This window comes from Meleagris gallopavo, chromosome 7 (assembly GCF_000146605.3).
Source record: "Meleagris gallopavo isolate NT-WF06-2002-E0010 breed Aviagen turkey brand Nicholas breeding stock chromosome 7, Turkey_5.1, whole genome shotgun sequence".
Classification (NCBI taxonomy): domain Eukaryota; kingdom Metazoa; phylum Chordata; class Aves; order Galliformes; family Phasianidae; genus Meleagris; species Meleagris gallopavo.
The window spans coordinates 8095957-8118143 of record NC_015017.2 but is presented as its reverse complement, the minus strand read 5'-3'; the positions used below and the strand labels follow the sequence as shown (position 1 = coordinate 8118143).

At 40.3% G+C, this 22187-nt stretch overlaps 2 protein-coding genes across 7 annotated transcripts in view; one reads left to right on the top strand and one right to left on the bottom strand.

Annotated features, from left to right (window-relative positions):
• Positions 1–798: 798 nt before the first annotated feature.
• Positions 799–9863, top strand: LOC104911641 (dynein heavy chain 7, axonemal-like). Of its 3 annotated transcripts, XM_010713383.3 has the most exons (6): positions 799–918; positions 1563–1743; positions 2163–2293; positions 3533–3622; positions 3943–4020; positions 9723–9863. In XM_010713383.3, the coding sequence occupies exons 3-6, from the start codon at positions 2249–2251 to the stop codon at positions 9798–9800; spliced, it is 291 nt and encodes a 96-aa protein (XP_010711685.1). In that variant the 5' UTR covers positions 799–918; positions 1563–1743; positions 2163–2248; the 3' UTR covers positions 9801–9863. The 3 variants fall into 3 exon arrangements, 2 of the variants coding, with proteins under 2 accessions (XP_010711685.1, XP_031410001.1); XR_004160289.1 differs by lacking the exon at positions 9723–9863 and having other exon boundaries at positions 1673–1743; positions 3943–4238; XM_031554141.1 differs by lacking the exons at positions 799–918; positions 9723–9863 and having other exon boundaries at positions 953–1743; positions 3943–4238.
• SLC39A10 (solute carrier family 39 member 10) overlaps positions 4559–22187 on the bottom strand; it is a 30087-nt gene continuing 12458 nt past the window's right edge. The window contains exons 4-10 of one of the 4 annotated variants that reach the window (XM_003207438.4): positions 19222–19391; positions 18061–18279; positions 16811–16931; positions 14579–14947; positions 12413–12493; positions 9870–10060; positions 4559–7445 (exon numbers count right to left, since the gene is read on the bottom strand). In XM_003207438.4, the coding sequence (XP_003207486.2) occupies positions 7287–7445; positions 9870–10060; positions 12413–12493; positions 14579–14947; positions 16811–16931; positions 18061–18279; positions 19222–19391 (1310 nt within the window). In that variant the 3' untranslated portion in view covers positions 4559–7286. The remainder of the gene's footprint in view (positions 7446–9869; positions 10061–12412; positions 12494–14578; positions 14948–16810; positions 16932–18060; positions 18280–19221; positions 19392–22187) is intronic. The other 3 variants (XM_010713387.3, XM_010713386.3, XM_019616958.2) reach the window with 3 other exon arrangements.

The following is a 22187-nucleotide window of genomic DNA, read 5'->3' as shown; positions in this document are numbered from 1 at the left end:
TGGATTCCTAATCCAAAAAGACAACAGCGGGAGTTTGTACCGATGGAAGAGGTCCCTGGTCCTGAGCCTCATCCTCCTACCCCAACTTTCCTTGCCTCATCCCCTACCCCAACTCCTGGACGATGCGCACAGCCTTAAACTCAGACCTCAAACCCTTTCGGACTCCTTTCACAGGACTCCGTCAAAAAGGATGTCCCGCTTGTTCCACACACTCAAACTGACCGAGCAGTGCTGTCACAGTCACTCCAAACACACAGAAGCGCCCAAACCCCGAGCACGCACATTCCCTCCCGTGTTACTGGAGCCCACAGCTCACCTTCACACCCCCGTGGATTTCTGGTGTTTTGCACGGATGCCGCCTCGCTACAGCTCCGTGGCTGCCACACCAGGCCTGCAGGACCTCTTTCTCTGCAAACCCCGTCTGCGGGCATCGGTTCATAAGGTTCAGCACCCGCCCTCCTGAGCAAAAGCAAGCACTAAGGAGGAGAGCAAAGCGCACCGGATTTGACCTGGCCTGGTCCCCAAGCCTCAGTCCTGCCAGACATACCCTGCTACGCAGACTCATCCCCAAAGCTGGCTGGACATCAGCACGTGCATCATTCCGCAAAAGCCCCTCGCTGCTGGGATGGGATCGAAGCACTGGGACAGCTGACACAAAAATGCCGCGCAACTTTCCTGTTAGCACTGATCAAGGACTGTATGGGGCTGCTGAATCACTGCCTGAACCTCTGATTGATCACCTGAGTTGAGCACTGAGTCAGCCACAGGAGCACAGGTGAAGGCAATTTACCTGTGCTACAGGAAGGGGTGGAGCCTGGCTGCACCTCTTCTAGACCCATTTAAGAGCTGACTGCCAGTGGGTAAGGATCTCTTTGGAGATCCATTCCATCCGTGTTCATCTTGTGAGCTCAGGACAGGGTGAGTGACTTTCTCTCATTTCTCCAATATAATTTATATTAGCCAAGCACCTGGATATATATATAGTATCTGCTTATCTATTGATTAAACAATGGACAAAACTACCCCTGAGCAACAGGATGTGAGACAACTAGCAGAAAACAACCAACCTGCAGAACCAGCTCCTTTGGGGTCGGTCCAGATGTTCATATGCTCCCTTTCATGGCCCAGGCCAAGCCTGCTGAGCTGCTCCTCCTTTGCATGGGGAGAGCAGTGCAGATGCGATGCAGCAGCTATGCACAGCACGCCTTTTCCTTGATTTTCCTCTATCTTCCACTAGCAAAGAGCATCTCCAACCTTGCCTTGCTAGAAAATCACTTAGGTAAAAAAGAACTGGCAACCTAGGTTTTAAGATTTCCTTTTTTGTACAACCTGATGCTTTAAAGCAGAAGCTCAACTAGCAATCACCTACCTTTGACAAGCTCATCCTGCAGGGTAAAGTTATTCCACTCTGTCTGCAGACTTTGCACTCACTTCCAGGTGCAAGGGTCAGCCCAGTTCTTAGCACAGCTTTACCAACCACAGAACAGGCCTAACCAGTGTGCGTGTTACAGGTATTCCTCAATCCCTCAGGAGTTTTCTCTGTGCCTATCTCAATTTTACAGAGATCACTGCTGTTGCTGATATCTATGTAGTAGTCATCTCAGTGGAAACAGACAATCAAGTGGAGATTATCAAAACCGATGACCTTTTAATTCCCGCTATGATTTAACAGTGCCGGTAGCCGCAGAAGACAGTGAAATCTTCCCTGTGATCGCTTGTAAAATACTACCCAAGTTACTCGAGGTAGGAAACTGCCTTCGTCCCCCCCGCCCCCTTCGTCCCTTCCCTTTGTCCCCTTCGTCCCCTCCTTCCTTCCCCCTCCTGGTGTTTATCTTCTAATGAGACTGTGATACCACGAACGCTAAAATACACCTTAGCATGACTTCTGGTTTCATCTTGGACCTGATCCTTCTTGTTAGTGCTGGCTCTAGGAGAAATACACCGTTTAGGTAATGCACCCATGGTTGAGTTGTTGCACAGCAGTGCAAATAATACCAGAGTCACCCTTGGAGGCACTGACGGACAAATTACTCTGGATGTTTGTATCTAAGTTGCTCTCTAAATATTACAAAAAAAACATATGCTTCCCCACTCCGTCCTCTCTCTTCTGCTGCTGCAGATGTGCTATGAAAATACAATGCCACCCATCTTCTGGATTTCAGGTTTCTTCTTCAAGCATTCTGAACTCGTGTCCAGCAGAACTGTGCCAGAAAGTACACTATTCGAATAGACATGTAAGCATTTGACTATGAAGTGCTGGAAGATAACGAATGCTAAGTTGCTCCTGAGGATGGTAAGTGAACCAAGCATTCATTAACATTACTTTGCATACTGAAGAGTTACACAGTTAAGTTACTGAATGTAATCAGGTAGTTGTAAGATATACAGCAAGTTGCTGTTCCCCCCATGAAATGTGCAAAATCCTGAAGAAGCAAAATGCTACATAAAGCATTAGACGACTCTCTTTTTGCCTTAAGGGATGAACTATCATCAACACAGATTACTTCTTACCCCCTAACTTCCCACTATTGAAATAACTTTAAACATAATTAGCTTGGCTTTTTTTTTTTTCTCCTGTTACACAACTTGGAAGCTATTCCTAAGCCAATGGAAGCCAAGCCATTTGCTGTTGCCTGCACTTGCTTTGCTATCCATAGTAAAATAGGTTGTGGATATGACCATGATGCACAGTAGATAGTTACAGTCTTAAACAACTACTTGGTCTACCTCCTGTCTTCAGACAAACTAAGCATTGAACAGAACAGTTAGTAATAAATTGGCTTAGGAGAAAGGGAAAATCATCATGTTCTAATAATTTCAAGAGAATCCATTTGACCAGGGGTAAAGAAGGCTTTGGCCAGGTTGCCTAGGAAAACATCACCCACGCAGTGTTAACTTCTCGTCATGGTTTTTAAATGTGTTTTTTGAAATTTTATAATTTTTACTTATTGTCATTTGTATTGGTGTAATTATTATTTAAGATTACATATATTTATTACATATTACTTGATTGTACATAAAATTACTGTTAAAAAACTAACACACAAACAAGAACAACCCAAAATTAATTTACAGTTTTAAATGAGTTAGATTTTGAAACCACGAAGTTTAACTACTGAAAGACTCTTCAAGATACTGTCATATCTCCTCTGAAAAAACTCAAGTTCCTAATATACGTAATATATACAGGAGTTTATGATGACAGACATGAAAATGATGTCCACTATCTTAAATTTAAATTTGAAACCTACCTTAATGTTTGCTCAAGACCCAACATGCTGCACTACTGCTAGATACTGTAACTTTCTAACCCTTTATGAAACCATACATGTAAAGTGTTTTAACTCCATTTAAGAAAGATTGTGTTGAAAGTATGACTGTCCATTTCTAACACTAAAATGGACTGAGGCCCACACAGTCCATCAGCTGACAGCAACGTGTGCTGCACTGGCTGCTGCTTTCAGTCAGAAAAACCTTCCAGCATTCCTGTAACCTGTTCTCTTATACCACTGATTTATGTGTCTACATCCAGGGACTGTTCTTGGATGGAGCACGCTGGAACAGAGAAACTAAAAAGCTAGGAGAATCTTATCCAAAAATCCTCTACGATACCATGCCTGTGGTGAGTTTGTGTAACAATATTATAGAATTATAACAGAAATCATGTGAACAAATTCTGTGGATTAAACACCTAAGTGGCAACCTTTAAGGGAGCAACAGGTTAACTCAAAAGTTCATACCATCTACTAGTAACAACAGCAACATTACATTTCATGTTGCAGATTTTGTTAAAGAAAGCAATCTGCTAATAGAAGATTAAGCAGGTTTTCAGGCCCATCTGTCAAAAAGCAGACACCGCTATCAGAAATAATTAGGCCCACCAAGAATGTTCCCCCCCCTTTTTTTTTGAACTAATGTGAAAATGATTATTCCATGCTGCAGATATGGTTGAAGCCCTGTAAGAATGCAGACGTTCCACAACGACCCAGTTACCTGGATGCAGTGTACAAGACAAGCAAGGTAAGAGGGATCCTGTCAACTACCGGCCATTCCACCAACTTAGTCATTGCGATGACCCTTCTTTCTGATAAAACCACAAGAACACTGGATCAAACGGGGGGTGGTGTTATTATGTCAGCTTAATTCTTAAACCTACACACTATTAATGGGGGTTCCTTTTTTACATCACCCGTGAAGAACGTCTGTCAGTTTTGAATGGCCATAATATCCAAAGGTATGTCTATGTACATACAACAGGATTCACGAAAAAGCAGAGAACTTTCTGCGCATTGCAATTTGTGGCATATAAAATACAACATTGTACAATAAAATCTCATAAAAGCCAAGAAGAACATTTGCTCCTTTAATATTTGTTTTTTTGAAGGCTCCTTATTTTTAAGGAACAAACAAAAATTAACACAACACTGTTGACAATGCACAGAACAGCATTTGATGTTTTCCAGCTTTATATAATTAAAAAAATAAGATGATAAAAAGACTGATAGCTCCGGTGTATCTTATAGGACCATAATGACATTAGTAACCATAGACGCAATCGTTAACAGGAGGGGGTTTTTTTATTAAAAAAAAATCACACTGCATCTAGCAACAACAGTATTTCTAAGCGTAATCACAGCAGATCGAGTGCAATGTGATCTACATCAAAATTCATATGGGATGTCACACAGTGACAGCATTTTAATATACAAATAACATGTCCTCCAACAAATACAAGTTAGATGAGATTCTGGATTCAGCAGAATGGAATGTACAAACCAAGCGGAAATGTAGTGGAATTCAGATCATCTGTAACGTGACTTAAAAGCACACATTAGAACAATTTCAATTTCAGTACTGGTGGAAAACCTACAGAGGAAGTCACGAGTGTTACACTGCCCTTGATAACTTGTAATAAATATTACAAAATTCAAGACAAACAACATACATATTTAATGGAAACAATCCAGTACCTGCCTTCAAAGACCTGATTTTCCCTTGTCTGAAGACGGTCTCGAAAACAAGTTTAATATTTTCCGATGCAGGCAGTGTATTAAGTTAAAACCATACTCTAACTAATACAGAAGTAAATATACTACCTGAAATAAACAATTTTTCATTTGCAACAATTTAAAAGAAATCAACTTACTTAAAAAATTAACAAAAACATCGGTTAGACCACATGGCCCCCTTATACTTGACAGAGCTAACAAATTAACGTTACGGGTCAGTTCAATACATAGGCAACATAAGTTAACGCAACTAAGATCCTCAGTAATTATCCCACGACTTAAGTCACTTGGAAAACGGTACTCAGGAATGTACGGTGAGCACCGAGTAGAAGAAGTGTCACCTACAATCCTTGCACTGCACCATTCAGCAAACCGAAGCTTTTAACAGTACACTTGCTAATTAGGGTCCAATAGTAAATGTTTTTCAAGAGGCAAACTAATGAACCGTCAAGTTCTTAGCATCAAATGGCTGCACGTCTCAAATCTGGGTTTCGGCTTCTTCACCAAAGAAACTACACTATTCTTTCTAACGGACCCTTAATACTGTTCCTCGATACTGCATTAGGAAGAAATACTGGCAAGAACCAACCAATACCTTGAAAATACACAGCTGCTTTGTTAAAAACTGACTAACTGATGAAGCTTCGGAAATTAACAGGCCACGAGAAACGCACAAACTTGAAATGGAATGAAGATACCAGCTGGTGCTCTTTTTAGCTGTTAGCATCTGTACAGTTTCAGCAGCTACACTGGCAGCGAGCAGACTGAAACAAATCTTACAGCATGTAGTCGAGCAATGGCTTACCTGGCCTACACAAAGGAGACAGCAAACTGGAAATTTTGGAGAAGGCTACTTCCATGATTGCAAGGGGACCTACAGAATCAACTCGTGCTCAAGAACTCGACCTATTTTTTCTTAATGAGATAACGGGTACAAGAAGAACTTGCTCCTTTCTGGCAGAACAACCATCTCAGCAAAATCTGATCCAAGACGTGCTCCCAGCATATTACGGCCGAAAATCTTCAGTCTATCCTTCCAAATTAGACATACGACCAATCTATCGCATTTGCTTTTAAACAATCAACTACCAAAATCCTTTTAAAAAAATCATACAAACGAACTCATTTACGCTGGAAGTAGCTATCTTCTTAGCCTCAACCACAGAAATGGTTGGTGCCGCAACAACTGATATTGAGGCACTATATAAACAGAGTACATTAAGTAACCGTACATGCACGTAGCATATTTTAACCTTTGTGCCCACGTTCAGTAACTAGCATCTTTGTTGTACTTTAACATAGGAGAAAACATACCAAAATAACTGTTAAAGGAAAAAATCTCATACTGATTCTCCATGAAATTAAGAGTTTGCACACATTCACAGCCACAATTCTTCAGTAGTTTATGCTGCAAGTGGCACACGATACATGTTTAGCATCTGTAGAAAAGAACCAGGAATAGCTCAGTAACTCCAACGTCGGGGATTTCCCCAGGCTAGCACTAATTCTACTGCAGTTTGCATTTTCCTACTTATATCTAAGAACAAACATCAAATAAATCTTAGTCAGGAAAACATGGTCAAAGTGATCCTCGACAGGACATCGTAGCACTTTGCGGCGTATATTGCAACGGCCTACCTTCTTAAACATGAAGTTAAAATGAGTGAGTGCAGCTTACGGTTTTGGGTTTCTTTTTTTCTTGAAATTTAAGACAGCACAGTGGTTTCCACTCATCTATTGTTGTTAAGATTTAATACTTCAAGTCACCACTATGCAGAGGAACCAGCAGTACGCATGCATATGCGTACATACACACAGACAGAAGATAACTATATATATACACATATGTATGCCTGCTGCTTAAGACTTGTGCGTTTCTAAAAGTGTACTCAGGTTCCTTGCATAGGTATGATTTTTAGCTGTAAAATTTTCTGTCTGATAATCGAAGTATGAAATGCTTTTTTCCCAAGTGTGCACATCCTTCACTGTCTTTTTTTTTTATGTAAGCAAGCAGCACGCTGAACTTGGCATTTATTTCTTGAATTTACTATCTCTCTATTGCCACTTAACGGAGTTCAGAAGATGCATTTGAGCTATGTCATCCGATTTGAATCGGAAAAATGCATCAGATAATACACTCAGAAATGAATAGGATGTACTCGCGTAAGTAGTGCAAGCCGCTGCTTTTCCTTTAAGCAATGTGCATACAGTGAAACAGTGCAGACTCAAAGCCAGTACAGTAATAACATTGTATCCACAGCAAAACCCAGAATACAGTCAAAACTGGATGTTAAGCACAATTTTATCTTCATAGAGGGCAATCACCAGCATGATGGCAAATCCAAGAAGCAGACCTAGGTTCTGCAGAATGAACTGCCCCACTGGACAATAACCGTGCTCTTCGTTATCTCCATCTCCATGAAGCATTTCTGGAAGCTAAAAAGAAAAGCAATTAAAATAAGGTTATTTCACCTCTATTCCGTTTAATCACTAACCAATGTACAAGATGATATTTATCGATCAAGAATAAGCAATTGAGGTTGTAGTTAAAAAAACAAGCCACCAATACATACTTAAAACTATACACAATCACTGTATTTTAGAAAAACTGTCTCTAACACATCATGTATTTACTAGACCAAGTGAAAACTCTTTTACACCGGGTGCTTCTACAGCTCTTCCTGGATCACGCATGTAGTTGAACTTTTGATTTCAAGGGCCAGCCCAGTATTCTTTGTCTACTCTTTCAAGTTTGTTTACTCAATTAAAGCTAGCCATGTGGCTAGAAAGACTCAGTCGATTAACTCAGTCCGTCGTCTTGTTATATACTTTACATATATTCACACACGTTTGAGAATAGTGAGGTTCATCACGCACACCACTGGTAATTCAGGAACAATTTCACAGACATCCATAGAAAGTTCTGAAAGCTGTGGCTGTTCCTCAACTGTAAGAAAAACATGAAACAGTACTGACAGAAGCGCTAAATAAGAGCAGACGTGGAAGATATAAAAAGAAACCTTCCTAAGTGCCTTACAGGACCATCCAGACAAGACAAGAATAACTTAAAGGATTTCCTTACTTTATCTTAAGTTTTTGTCAATTCATTTCTTCGTAAACCATTTTGAGAATGAAAGAAAACATTGTATAGATCAAAGACAAACTACAGTCAGTAGAGAGTGTAAGTCTCTATTGTAGCTCTTCATAAAATAGGCTTGAACTGTTATGGTTATTCCAACTATCTGAGTATGGTACAACAAACCAAGAAATTATCAGATGATCAGATCAGTTGAAAAGATTAATATATTGCCTGTTTGGTCTTGCCTTACCGTATATCACAAAGATACATAAACTGACAATTTGATACACTGAAAATTTAAACGTAAAAAAAACAACACACACCAGTATGAATATTATTTATCTCAGCTATAGACTACTGATCTTCTCAATTTATAAGCTCTCGATACGATCAATTTCGTTGATTGTGTATTAATACTAGTCCTGTCAAAACGAACATTTCTCGCAGATGGAAATATATTGTTTCTTGCCGAGTTATGAGAAACAAGGAATACAACATTTTTTATATTTTTTGTTTTGTAATTATATAATATATAGGTTTTATATATATAAAACTATCTATATTTATATACATAAATTTGTGCGCATGCGTATGCGTGCATATATATATAATTTTCCAGTAAGAATAGAATTCAAGTCATCTCCACATAAGCAACAGCAGAAGGTAATGGAGAGCCTTAAAGATTTAAGATTTCCTGAGTTGAGTTCAGGTTCTACCTCCTCTCAACTAGGAGAGAACTGTATTTTAGAAATAGAGAAACGTATCTAATTAGATGAATTTCCTTCAAATGCAAGACTACCGGAAGGTCAGTTGCCCCTTAGCAGACCTCAGCTGAGTTACAAGACCAGCTTGTTAAAATCAACTTATCACCAGAGTCAAAATTTAACTCATCACCAGAGTTAAAATCCATTCCTATTAGGTGTCAGAAGACAGGGACTTAAAGAGAAAAACAGATTAAGGAGTCTTAAGAACACACACTTGAAACCGCAGCGAGTTTATCACGCAGAGGCATTCCCGCTTTTGTTTGGAGTCAGACTATATTGAATGCTACTTTGCCTAAGGAAAAGGACCAAGAAAAAACAAAATACTGCTGAATGAAAATACTGCCTTCCTTTATACATTCTGTCTTAAGTCGAAGTACATAAAAGAAAAAAAAATATGGGCACAGAACTTACAGGAAACTGGCTGGTATCCAGTAACTATAGGCTATCGCAGAACATCTATATTTGCACGAAGAGTTATTGTCTACTACGCAGCCATTCGCCTCTGCGAGTTCAGAAAAGGACTGACTGACTTAACTTATAATAGCAACTTCAACACTGGAGCACATTTACTAATTAAAGCTCTCTATATTGAAAGACAAAACCCATTTTTTGCTATCTTAATATTAACAGAAAAAAATGCAGTGATGATCAGCTTTCACCAGTCCTGGTCTTAAAAGTTCTAACAGAAGCAGGTCTATCGCAGGAGCTCTATAACCAAAGCTGAGTTTAAAGGCGAGAAGCCAGTAGCCCCACTGACACTCAGTGTCCTGAGCCCAGCATGGCAGTAATTGCAGAGATGAGTTTGCTAAGCTTCAAGACAAATCCTGCCAATACCAGGAAATTCAGTAGAAATCAAATCCTTTATTTCAGCTGTCTTCACTAATGCTTCAAGGATACCAGCAAGGCAGAGAAACCTGGCAAGGAACCTGGAGCCACAGGCCACAGTAGAGACAAATTTCCACAATGTCAGCTGCTTTGGTTTGCACCAGGGAAACTGAAGAATGAAAATGGTCTTACCATATCAACCAACGCCACATAGAGGAACATGCCTGCAGTGACTGCAAAGATCCACAAGGTGATGTTATTCGCATACTGTCCCACCGCTGTGCCGATCAGCATGCCTACATAAGCCATCATGGCAGACAGCAGGTTGTACACAATAGCTTGCTTGACTGTCATACCAGCTTTAAGCAGCACAGCAAAATCACCTGAAGTGAAGGCAAAACACAGTGGTTTAGTATCAGTACTCCTCTAGACAGCAAGAATTTAAGTTAGCCTGCATTTACTATCTCAGCAATCTAAGGTATTGCCCAACTTAAACGCTGCAGTGATCATGCCGCGGTAGAGTTTGTGATCTAGAGGAATGCGGGCCTGGCTAAAACTAGAGTCAGGCCCGCACGTCTGCCAGAACCCTGAACATTCAGGTGAGGGTGAGGTGAGTGGATTCCATCCCATTGTTGAAGTGGAACTTGTCCGAGACCTCCTCATGAAACTGAATGTATTTAAGTCCATGGGGCCAGATGATATCTATCCTCGGTTCTAAGAGAGGTGGCGGATGTGGTTGCCGAGCTGCTCTCTTCGTATTTGAAAAGTAGTAGCTGTTGAGTGAAATCCCCTGTGACTGCAAACAGGGAAACATGACTCCTATTTTTAAGAAAGGGAAAAAAGGATGAACTGGGCTACCTGGGCAGTTACTGGGCAGCACCTTTGTGCTGCAAAGATCATGGAGCATATTCTCCTAGCAGCTTTGTTAAGGCATGCACGAGACAAAGAGGTGATTCAAGAAAGCCAACATTGGTTCACCAAGGGCAGATCTCTCCTGACCAATCCAGTGGCCTTCTATGATCGAGTGATGTCTTCGGTAGACTGGGGAAGGGCAATTGAGGTCTTCTATTTGGGCTTCTGCAAAGCCTTTGACATGGTCCCTCACTACACCCTCTCTCTAAATTGGAATCAATACACTGGAAGGAAGGGAAGCCATCCAGAGGGATCTGGAGAGACTGAAGAACTGGGCCTGGGTGAAGCTCTTGAGGTTCAACAAGGCCAAGTGCGACATGTTGCACTTGGGTCGGGGCATACCCAGGCATTTATACGGACCAGGCCAAGAACCCCTTGTGACAGCCCTGCCAAGAGGGACTTAGGGGTCCTGGTGGATAAGAAGCTGGACTCGAGCCAGCTGTGTGCACTTGCAGCCCAGAAGGCTGACTGTGTTCCAGGCTGCATTAAAAAAAGAGGCAGCTAACAGAGAGAGGAAAGCAATCATCTACTCGACTCTTGTGAGACCCCATCTAGAGCACTGTGTGGGGCCCCCAGTACAGGAAGGACATGGAGCTCTTGGAGCGGGTCCAGAGGAACAGTCAGTAAGATGATCAGAGGGCTGGAGCTCCTCTCCTGCAAATAAGGTTGAGGGAATTGGACTTCTTTTTAAGCTTGGAGAAAAGGCCCCGAGGAGACCTCATTGCGGCCTTCCAGTACCTGAAGGGAGCTTGTAAAGAGGAGGGGGGATGACTGTTTACACAGGTAGGTAGTGACAGGCCAAGGAGAAATAGTTTGAAACTGAGACAAGGGAGGTTTATGTTAGGTATTAGGAGGACATTTTTCACACAGAAGGCAGTTAAGCAGTACAACAGGATGCCCAAGGAGTTTACGGATGCCCCATCCCTGGAGAAATTAAAAGGCCAGACCAGATGCGACTCTGGGCAGCCCAGTCTGGTAGTCAGTGACCCTGCGCGTAGTAGCAGGGGGGTTGAAACTAGATGATCATTGCAGTCCTTTTCAACCCAGACTATTGTATGACTCTACGATTCTATGTTAGAGGGGCTCAAAAGAAGATTGGGCAGCAGGACACAAAAACTCTTGTAACACCTCTGTGTGCGGCAAAGCCTTGTTTAAAATGATTCAAAGGTAACAATTCATCACATTAATCTGGCACCAGTTCAGGCTACAGACAAAAAATAAAAGCCAAGAGCTCCTCTCTCGAGCTGCTCTTTTGCAAATCTTGGAATGCGCTGTTATTTCCTGTAATGTAGCTTGTGGCTGACGCAAGCACATGTTTCATCACAAGAAGCTAGCACCCGAGAAAAAATGCTTTAGTTGTGGGCAAGACTCAAAGGCACCAGCAGAGATGCTTACAGGCTTTAGCCATTGAATTGACCGGACTCAGTGATAAGCAGTACAAACTATCTTCTGAACATCTACACAAAGACTTCTACTTAATCATTTAACTCCCTGTAATAATACGTCATACAATAAATAACATTTTTCAAGACGAGACAATATACTCTATCCAAAATGCAGAGGTGTAACACTAGAAATGTATCGCCTCTACTCCTCAATATCTTTGTGAGCATCCTGAAAATACTTCACAGAATGCTGCAGCTAGATGCCTGTCAAACGTATCTTGACTATCTCATTACATATGCTCAAATAATAGAGCTCAATCACCTTTGCTGAAACTACACCTATCCACCAGCTATCCTTAAGAGTATCAGAACAGCATTTACACACACGCATCTATTCAGTCTTCTTGTACGAAGTGCCGGTTTTATTATGTTTATTACCTAATTCATGGGGCAGCTCGTGACAAAATACTGCTATAGAGGTACTAATCCCTCCTGTCAGACCAGCACTAAAAGCTGCTCCTAAAAGTAAAAAGAAAAAATGATACAGAGGTTATGTTACTGTATAATCAATGAATGTATAGATGTTACAATTAAGAATTACACCACATAGTTTGGCTAAGCAGTTACTATACCAAAAGAGAATAGATAGAACGCTTACCCATATCCTGGACTCTCTATGAAACTCCAGAGGAGGGAATCTCCAGAAGAGATCCTTCCCCACAGGCAGTCAGCTCTTAAATGCATCTAGGAGAGGTGCAGCCAGGCTCCGCCCCTTCCTGCAGCACAGGTGAATTGCCTTCACCTGTGCTCACATATATGACTCAGTGCTCACCTCAGGTGATCAATCAGAGGTTCAGACTCTGATTCTGCAGTTCCTAGACAGTTACTTATCACAAATCAGCAAATTTGTCCAAGACTCACCAACTTTTTTTTTAAACAACACGCACGCTAATAATTTTTGATTACACCACAAGTACCCTTGTGAGCATTAACGCTGCGTATATTATTACCTCATTCACCAGAACAGCAAAACCTGAAAGAAGAGAACACGAAACAGACCAAGGCAAAAGGGAAGAACAGCACTGCTTTACACATTTGGGGCATTTCAAGCATGCTAGGGTAGTTAAAAAAGCACAGGAGCAACGGTTTTCCAGGTTGGAAATTCCGTCTGATGTTTAACAGTTTAATGCCTATTCCTAATGCATTATCAGCAACACGAACAGGCCTAACTTGGCAGACAATAAGAAGAAAAACGTGTGAGACTTCTTTGAAGCAACTTCTGCTTATATTACTGCAACCAACTTAAAGTCTGTACTTAAAATAATTTAGAGATGAGAAAACTGACAATTAACTTCTGCACTTCTGAAACAAAATGGCACAAGGAGAGCTTGCAGCAAGCAGGCCAAGCAGAAAACATACAAGTAGATAGGCACAACTTGAGACAGGTATGAAACAAACTTCCCTTAGAAACCTAGGCATTTCTTCTAAGTCGATATATTGAAAAGATTTATACGAGCATTTCGAAAATCTACAGCATACTGCATATTCAGCTGTTTTGACTCAACGCAGAAGCATTGAGAAATGGCGTTTTAAAACAGCGAAGCTCTCAATACGTGGCACAACGATCCCATTAGGCCTCAGAAGCTGATGCAAAAGTGTCTTAAGCATTTAAAATGGAACAGGATTTGCTACGCAGTTAATTTAGTTTAACGTTGTTTGAAGAGCAGCGGAGATACTATAGAAGAATTTGTCATTAACTCAAAACCTGCCTAAGTAGCTTTTCTCTTGTCCTTTAAAACAGGCGAGTAGGTAAATACTTGCCTTCTGCAAGTAGTTCAGAACTCCGCATGCTCTTTGCATCTATCTTACTGAAATAAATAAATCATAACAGTAAACAAAAAAAAAATCACATTTAGATTTTTTTATGTATCAACGTTGACTTAATAAGCTAATGATATTTGTAATTGTTTTATTTTGCCTGTTCAATAGTTTAATTTCATACATTTGGCTAGAAATGAACCTACATTAATTGTAAGCTTAAATAATACCTTGCTTAGTTGTTTGTTTTGGCTTTTTTTTCCAGCACAGGAGGAGTGACACGACAACCAGACTCGCAGTACATAAATTACAAATACTGTGTACGTACAGTTAATAACAATCAAGTATTATTGCTAATAATTAAAATCCTAAGCAAATGTAACTCTAAAGAATTTCTTGTTTCCTATTCTAAGGTAAATACAGAGACCCAAACAACCAGAGTGCATGTTACAGGTATTCCTCAATCCCTCAGGAGTTTTCTCTGAGCCTATCTCAATTTGACAGAGATCACTGCTGTTGCTCATATCGATATAGTCATCTCAGTGGAAAAAGACAATCAAGTTGAGTTTATCAGAACCCATGACCTTTTAATTCCCGCTATGACTTAACAGTGCCAGTAACCGCAGAAGACAGCAAAAAGCTTCCCTGCAATCGCTTGTAAAATACTACCCAAGTTAATCGAGGTAGGAAACTGCCTTCGTCCCTCCCATCCCCTTCATCCCCCCACATTCTTCATTAAATCAACACACTTAAAACTGCTGAGAAACACTCAGCAGTTTTGCTTACCTATTGCTAAGCCATCGCTGAAGTTGTGAATGCCATCTCCCATGATAACCATCCAAGCAATATTAGCTATCCCTGTATCTTTCAGGTCTTTTCCAGAATGACAGTGGCCATGGGAATGATGGGAGTGTTTGTGATGCCAGTGGTGGCTGTGTTTTCTAGATATCATCTTATCTTCGCCATGGTTATCGTACTCTAAATCGTGCAGATCGTGTTCTTGAGCAGCACGTAAGACATCATTGTGAGAATGATGCACATTGTTCTCTTCTTCTACAGACAAGAAGTTTTTGGGAGGGGATTCCAGCTGGCCATCCAAGTCTGTCAGTTCGGTTTCATTTAGTCTGTCTTCCGATAGAACTGAGTCATCTGCTCCTACATTGAAGTCAGAGGAGAGAAACATCATTAAAGTATCGCCAGCACCTACTGCAACACTGAGCTAAGAATTCAACTGTTTTGTAAAAGCAATAAACTATGTTTTAACTCAGCCCAATCTAATAACAGTGCGATCAATATTCTGCCGAACGTAAATATACCCACGTAACTACCCCTATCTTTCATCAATTTGCATATACAGCATTGACAGCATCCACAGTTATAGCCTGACGGATTGTACCTGTAATTCTGCTACTGACAAAGTATACGGTTCAACACTGCATTAGGTCAATTGCCAGGACTGTACCTATGCTGAATAAGCATGCAATTCCACCTACAGCATTTCAAAGTCACTGAAGAATACTGCTATACAACAGATCTCTAAGTAGTTTCACTACCACATGTTTCTGCAGGACAGACACTTGTGTCACACGGCGAACTCCTTTTATGTAGCTCGTTACCCTGCTAGCAATTAATCCAATATATATTTATGGAGAAATTTAAGTAAAAACGATGCAGAAGCTGTACATGCATGCATTTTCAAGTCTACTGATACTTCTGAATTATTCATAAATGAAATTGACCATTTAACATACAGGAAACATAACCAGTTACAGAAAACACAAACGAAACAACAAAACCACAGTCCTAGACAGTGAATTTAATTGTCTAACAGAATTGAACAGGCACCTTAGTACATCTCAACCTCAATATGAACTTCTAAAAAGCAGCACAGAATTTCAAGGTAAATAGGCTGTCATACGTACTTTGGAGGACTGAAAAACAAATAGAATGACCATTCGTATTTGCAGTAGGGGGGCTGCAGTCCAAATTCAAGTTTAGCAGAGGCTTTCGGTAACTTTACTGCTAATTATTTAACGAATAAACTATCTGAGGAATAGTGCTATAAAACTGCGTCAGTAGAAGCAGAACTCCTCTGATCGTTCATTAAAAGAAAATAAAGACAATTCAAATGTACGTATCACCATATTCATAGTTAAACTATCTTACTTTTCTGTGTTTATCCTCTAAATCTCATTTTAAGTTGCTTGAATGAGAAAAGCCGCAGTCCTAATACTTCCTTCTAGGAACAACTAAAACGAACAAACTGCATTCGTACGAATATAGCGTGTGGATTCTTCTTCACCAAATGAGTTCCAGAAGTCACGCTGGCAACAGAATGGCAAGTTTAGGAAGAAAAGCTCCTTCCCCTCTCCCATCCCTTCAAGACAGGTGCTAAGGCATCCCAAATGGGTGCATACTGCACAAACAGTCTGACTGTCATAAACAATAGATGAAAGTTGTTCTGGATACCTAATAACAGTGCAGTCAATATTCTGCCAAAAGTAAATATAACCAAGTAATTACCCTATCTTTGATCAAATTGCATACACAGCATTGACAGCATCCACAGTTAGAGAAATACTTGAGACTCTCAATTACGTTTATCAAAACAAATAATTTTCCTTTGGCCTTCTCAGGCAAATGTTAACTGGTCAGACACTGGAATCTGTGAAGTGTTACAAATTGATTTTACTCCTTCAGGTCACACGTGTTCCTTTTTACCAGGGCTGAGCTAGCTTAACCAGAAAACTCCTCCCAGAAGCCAAGAATCACAGCCACCCAAAACCCCGACTGCTTCAGAAGTCTGAGAACCTCTTGCAGGGCATATCAGGTAGTGTTTGCAGCGCTCTCAGATCTAAGAAAAACAAAATACATAGCGCAGGAAGAGCCTACTAAGTCTTACTAACAATCATTTACGTAATGGCAGCACAACTGCACAAGAGTTGACACGCTACATGCCAGACATTACATAGCATTTCTTAAAATCCCACAGTCAGAAAAGACGCTGAAAACGCCTACCTGCAAGGGGTTTCAGCTGAAGCCAGTCAGCATCTGGTCTATTGTTTAATTTCTGATCCGAAAGTTTCCTTCCAATTGGCGATTCTTCGCTCTGTTTATTCTTGCACCATTTCTGCTTACTCTGCAATGGGAAAGGTTTGACATCTGATTTATAGAGGAACATTGATGGAAATAAACTAATTTGAAATACTGTCCAAAATCTTAGAAAAGACACAATTTCAGTTATTTAACAGAGTACAATATGACAAAGAATGCAGTAACAGCCAATAAACACGTACGCAGAGTCATCGTACTGGCTTTGTTCAAGGCAACAAGCACATAGCAAGAACAGCCCCTATTCTGTTCAATTTTAAATCATCGACTCCTACAACTTGCTCATATTTTCCATTAGATATCATCTTGCTGCTTTCCTGTCTGCGGCCCGTATGACAGCCAATACAGATTTGCCAAAGTAGCCTAAGGGATTTAACTATTTAATTAACCTCAAAGATGACATTCGCAATGTAATAGCTTTTATCACTTGATCACAAGATACGCTTCCTCCAATGCAGAAAGTCATGTGCTACCTATCCAGCTGAGGCAACAAGTTTCATAGCAAACTATAAGTTAATATCTTTGCTCATTCTTTTTGGGAGCAACCGTTACAGCTGATTTTGTCCTCAAAGTCAAGTGATGGAAGCAATCGTGATAAAAATTTATAACTACTGCTGAAACAACGTAGACCTTTCACAGTTTGAATATCAATGGATTGTCACATCAGCCCTCAAGTACCGACTCTCCTTTTATTCTACTATCATGAATACAGCTTATTTCTGGACCCAGCAAGTCTGCAGTTTTTTGCCATTTCCTTACGTGAACCTTTCCGTTATGCTGGCAGTCAGCTGGCAGTACACAGTTTAGTTCCCTGTCAACTGCCTGACAAGTGCCTTCCTCTGTTATTGTGTCTTTCGTATGTACTTCCTTTCTCATTTTCGCTAAGAAATGATGCGTGCCAGAGAAAGAGCTGTAATAGCTTCTGCCTAGTTCCACTTCCAAACGTATCTGGCTAAAAAGATGAGACTTCCCCCATCAGATTACTACGTTGTCCTCCCAGATTATCTTAGCCTAAATGCAGCCTTGTTTACAAGGCGTTTCCTTGCGTCAAATCAAACTACACGATTAGCAGCACACGCTCCGTCATCACACAGACTTGTCCCTCAACACTCAGAAGCTGAAGTATTTTAACATTAGGATGCAATTTTTCCACTTACCTTTTGTTTGTTGTAATGCTTGTACATTCTTATACAGTGTTCAATGATGAACAAAACATAAATGCCTCCGAGTGCTACAAGACCTTTCAATACTGGATCATTTTCTTCTAGAAAGCCTTCCTTCTCTATTCCATGTCCATGGGCATGTCGATGAGAATGCTTGTGCTCGTGAATGTGACCTTGGCTGTGGTGCTGACTGTGGTTGTGGCCTCCATGTGACTACAAAGCAAGTAAGAACAAAGGGTGACTTGGTGCAATTGGGGACTGAAACGGCTCATATCTTAAAAGGCAAAATGTGTTACCTCACCCAAAAAGCAGCATTAACGATGCTGTGGAAGATTCTTTTCAGACAAATGCATCTTACCACAGAAAATTTTTGTTAGACTATTCATTACTTCGATATTCCTCTGGTTAATTTTCCAAGAGGAAAAAAAAAAAACACCAAACATGTCTCCAGCTTTTTTCTGTCACTGTGCTGAAAAATAATCAGAGAATCGCTCAGGAACATTACACAAATTACAGCTGCTGCACTCCTACTGAGAACGATGTCTCCCATTATTTAACTATTCCAATCAGTTACAGTCTTAAGTCAGTTCTGCAATACAACAACAACAAAAATGTGTACTTAAGTTCATACAAGGAAAACATTTGTTTTTCTGTTGAAAGGATAAAACTAACTAACAATATAGGAAATACTTCCTATTCTAAGAATTACACCAACTGTCACGAATGACAATACGCTTACCTTCCCAGGAGCTTGGGTAGATCCTTGACTAAGTGAGAAGTTATTTTCTCCCCAAAATCTAACTAAGCAGGAAGCTGAATCCCCTGGAATACTTTTAGGTGGTACCAATACTGCAGTACCAATTGACAAGATACAGTATCGCTGCTAAGTTTCAAATAATCTTGTTGGTCTCAGGTGTTTTTAAAAACCTTCTGAAAGAAGTTGGGCTATGAACATAGAACAACAATTAAATTTGATTTTTTTTTTTTTAAAGAAACCTGCTTTGTTTTAATGGCAGGACTCCAATACTGTTTCAGAATGTACTTAAGACAATACACTTAAACATCAAAGAAAGTTTCTGTGTCAATACTTGTCAAGCATTTGTAAATTCTGTACGCACTTAAGTGAGAATATAAGGTAAGAAAAGCAATACTTACGTGTGGCAACAGATGGAGTAGAGCATCTCCGCTCATGGTTCCTACAGCCAGAGCTACCAAGAAAGTTAGAAGAAATTTGAAGCACCATTGGTTAATGATGGGAATCAAGATCACACCTAGCAAGGAAAGCAGGCTAATGACGGTGATAGAGATGATACCACAAACCCAGGCTGTGGGAAGAAATGGATACAGAAACGTTATCAGAACAATACTTCCAAGACTTATAAGATTAAAGACTTTCAACTATCTCTTAAGAAGGTGACTCTCCTTTAACCTAAAGGGGCTGAAAAATGCACGACAGTGCTTGAATCCACAGCAAAAATAACGCGGACTAGATCCCAATGCCAAGAAACCCATTAGAATACAATCTACTGAGATCATGACAGTCCATCTACTCCTTCTGACTTAAGTTCCCAGCTTAGCTCTGCAGCCCACTAATGAATCAAAAAGCAAACCATTTCATGCTGAAACAAAATATCTCAGCTATTTTTCTTAACTTAGTATGACTTTGCGGGCATTATATCATATTTAACATCCCGTTTTCTCAAGATACTTATGGAAATTTAAATCGGAGCAAATATTTCTCCCCTATGGAAGAAGTAACATATAGCTACGCACCACGCTCTTCATCCGGTGCTTTCAAGTACACAATTTCACTCACAAGGAAACAGTTAACAAATGCTAAATTAAGAGTTAAAGAGATGAAAGCGCTCGCAACTAACAGAACTGGAACACATTTTTCTGTCTTCATTAGAAGAAGAAGTGATAACAGGCAAGTTGAAATCAACACAACACAGTGAACTGGAGACATGCTAATTTCTTTATGACAAGAGGGAATTACACAAGAAACAGATCCTACGAACAAGGAAACATGCCCCTTGCAATCAGTATCTTACCCTAACACAAAGCTTCCTTTTTTGTCCCATCACAGAGAATTCAAAGAACAATAAAAGCTGCTCGATTCCTACAGTACAGTTCTTAAGTTTCACAGTCCCACAGCCCCAAAGATAGGAAGAGTCGGTGGCTGCAATGTTCATGAGCCAATGGTATCACAGCAATATATATAAAATAAGTGCGCTTACAAAACGGAACAGGAATTTACTCGTAACTTTATTAAATTAAGCATCACGTATATTTAGTAAATAAGCTGCCGAAAAAAACCATCAGTGTCATTATGGAGAGAAACGTATTACTGTGACACAGAGCAAGGAAAGATATAGCTCTCTACGAACTTACACTACAGGCTTCCATTGCACAAATGTTAACTGCTTGGGCTGGAAGTTTGGAGAACGCAAATGCCTTGAGTTGAACTTCTGAAAGATTACTCTCACGTATTAGCCTCCATGTTTCAGGTATTTCCACTTAGCTTACGAGCTTCATTCTTAGTTCTGTCAATTAGTTTGTGAACTTAAAGCAAAGTTATCAACTTCAGAGTTGAGAAGCATTAGCATCTTTGTTACTACTGATATGTCTTATTTTATGTTTGTGAAGGTCTGCTCGCTTTTGACCGAGCAGGCTCAAACACCTCAGGAAATGGGTGAGAGGATAGGAGTAGAGCAGAGGCAATGTAATATTGCAGCTTCTCAATGAAATACATATATTATCTAGCAGCCGTATGTTCAAGAACTCCATCTGTACTGCAAGTTAAACAGATTAGATTTATTAAGGTTTTGCCACTAAAACCTTGGCTGCTGCAGCCTGTCTAATTGAACACCACTCGCCATTTTGAATTTTAGTTTGGGATATTCGTTCATACCAAGTGTGCATGTGTCCCGTGACAGTGCAGAAAAGGAAACAACCCAATTGAAATGCCAATGTTTTAAGAGCATATCCACTAGGAGAAACTTACTGGAAAAAGCTTTGGAAAGCACGTGGCATATAATGAAATGGACAGTGTGAAGAAAACAGGAATTGGTGAAAAAGCAAGGGCTGCAATCAGATGCATAAGAATGGAAAGTCAGAAATCAAGAACTCAGAGGTACATCTAGAATGGAAGCGGGACCCTGCAAACAAAAATTCTGTCACTATACAACCTCGATTCATTACCAGAGCACTTGTATCACGTACACTCAACAAACAAGCACTGCTGAAAGAGACAGGGACAAGTAAGGGCTGAGTAAAGATGTAACTCAGTACCAAATCGCAAAGTGCATATCCAAGTTGCCCAAATTAAAACTACAGCTGTTTGGCATGAATCTCCAATCTAGACTTAGGTGTTACAACATTAGGTGCCAGGTTAAATGACCAACAGTCTTAGACAAACACCAGAAATGGAGACGATGTGAACTGGCATAAGTTTCATCTGTCACAGTGCAGCTTTGGCAAACCCCTCTCTGAAGGGCTTACATGCTTTTATGAACGATACAGTATCTAAACATGGCACCATGATTAAGATGAGACACATAAGAATGAGGAAACAATCTCTGCCCCTCTCAGACTACAGAAACTGTTAATGCAGCCACTAAAACTCTTAAATGCATAGGGATCCAAAACTATCACCAAAAGTTTGCTTTCAAGTCACACAAAAATGATTACCTACGCAAGCAGGGTATGACCCCGCAGTTACACACACATACGAACTGATTCTAATGAAGTTACATCCTGAGATGAAAGGGCCATTAATAACTCTGAACAAAAACACATCCAAACATTTCAAACATTCGTAGTGACCAAAACACTGAGATGTTATGGAAGTACAACTAATATGCAATATGACAAGCACTGCAAAAGCTCTTAAGTAACAGGAGACAGTGGTGCATAACAGCCTCAGGAATACTATTTAAAGCTCAGTCAATGAAGTGAAGCGATTATGTTCTGCCTTATAAAATGCTTGTGGAGAAACGAAGGAAGAGGTGATGCAACAAATTCCCCTGGAAGGGACCCTCTATTCCAACAGCGGGTAGCAAACCAAGCATGGCTGCTCCACACCATACTACACAGCTATTGGTAAAATTAAAACAGAATAA

Coding starts and splice junctions, on each gene's coding strand:
- LOC104911641 (XM_031554141.1), top strand. CDS start 2,249: ATGAAGTGCTGGAAGATAACGAATGCTAAGTTGCTCCTGAGGATG. Junction 2,294..3,532: donor CTAAGTTGCTCCTGAGGATG/GTAAGTGAACCA, acceptor GTCTACATCCAG/GGACTGTTCTTGGATGGAGC. Junction 3,623..3,942: donor TCTACGATACCATGCCTGTG/GTGAGTTTGTGT, acceptor TCCATGCTGCAG/ATATGGTTGAAGCCCTGTAA.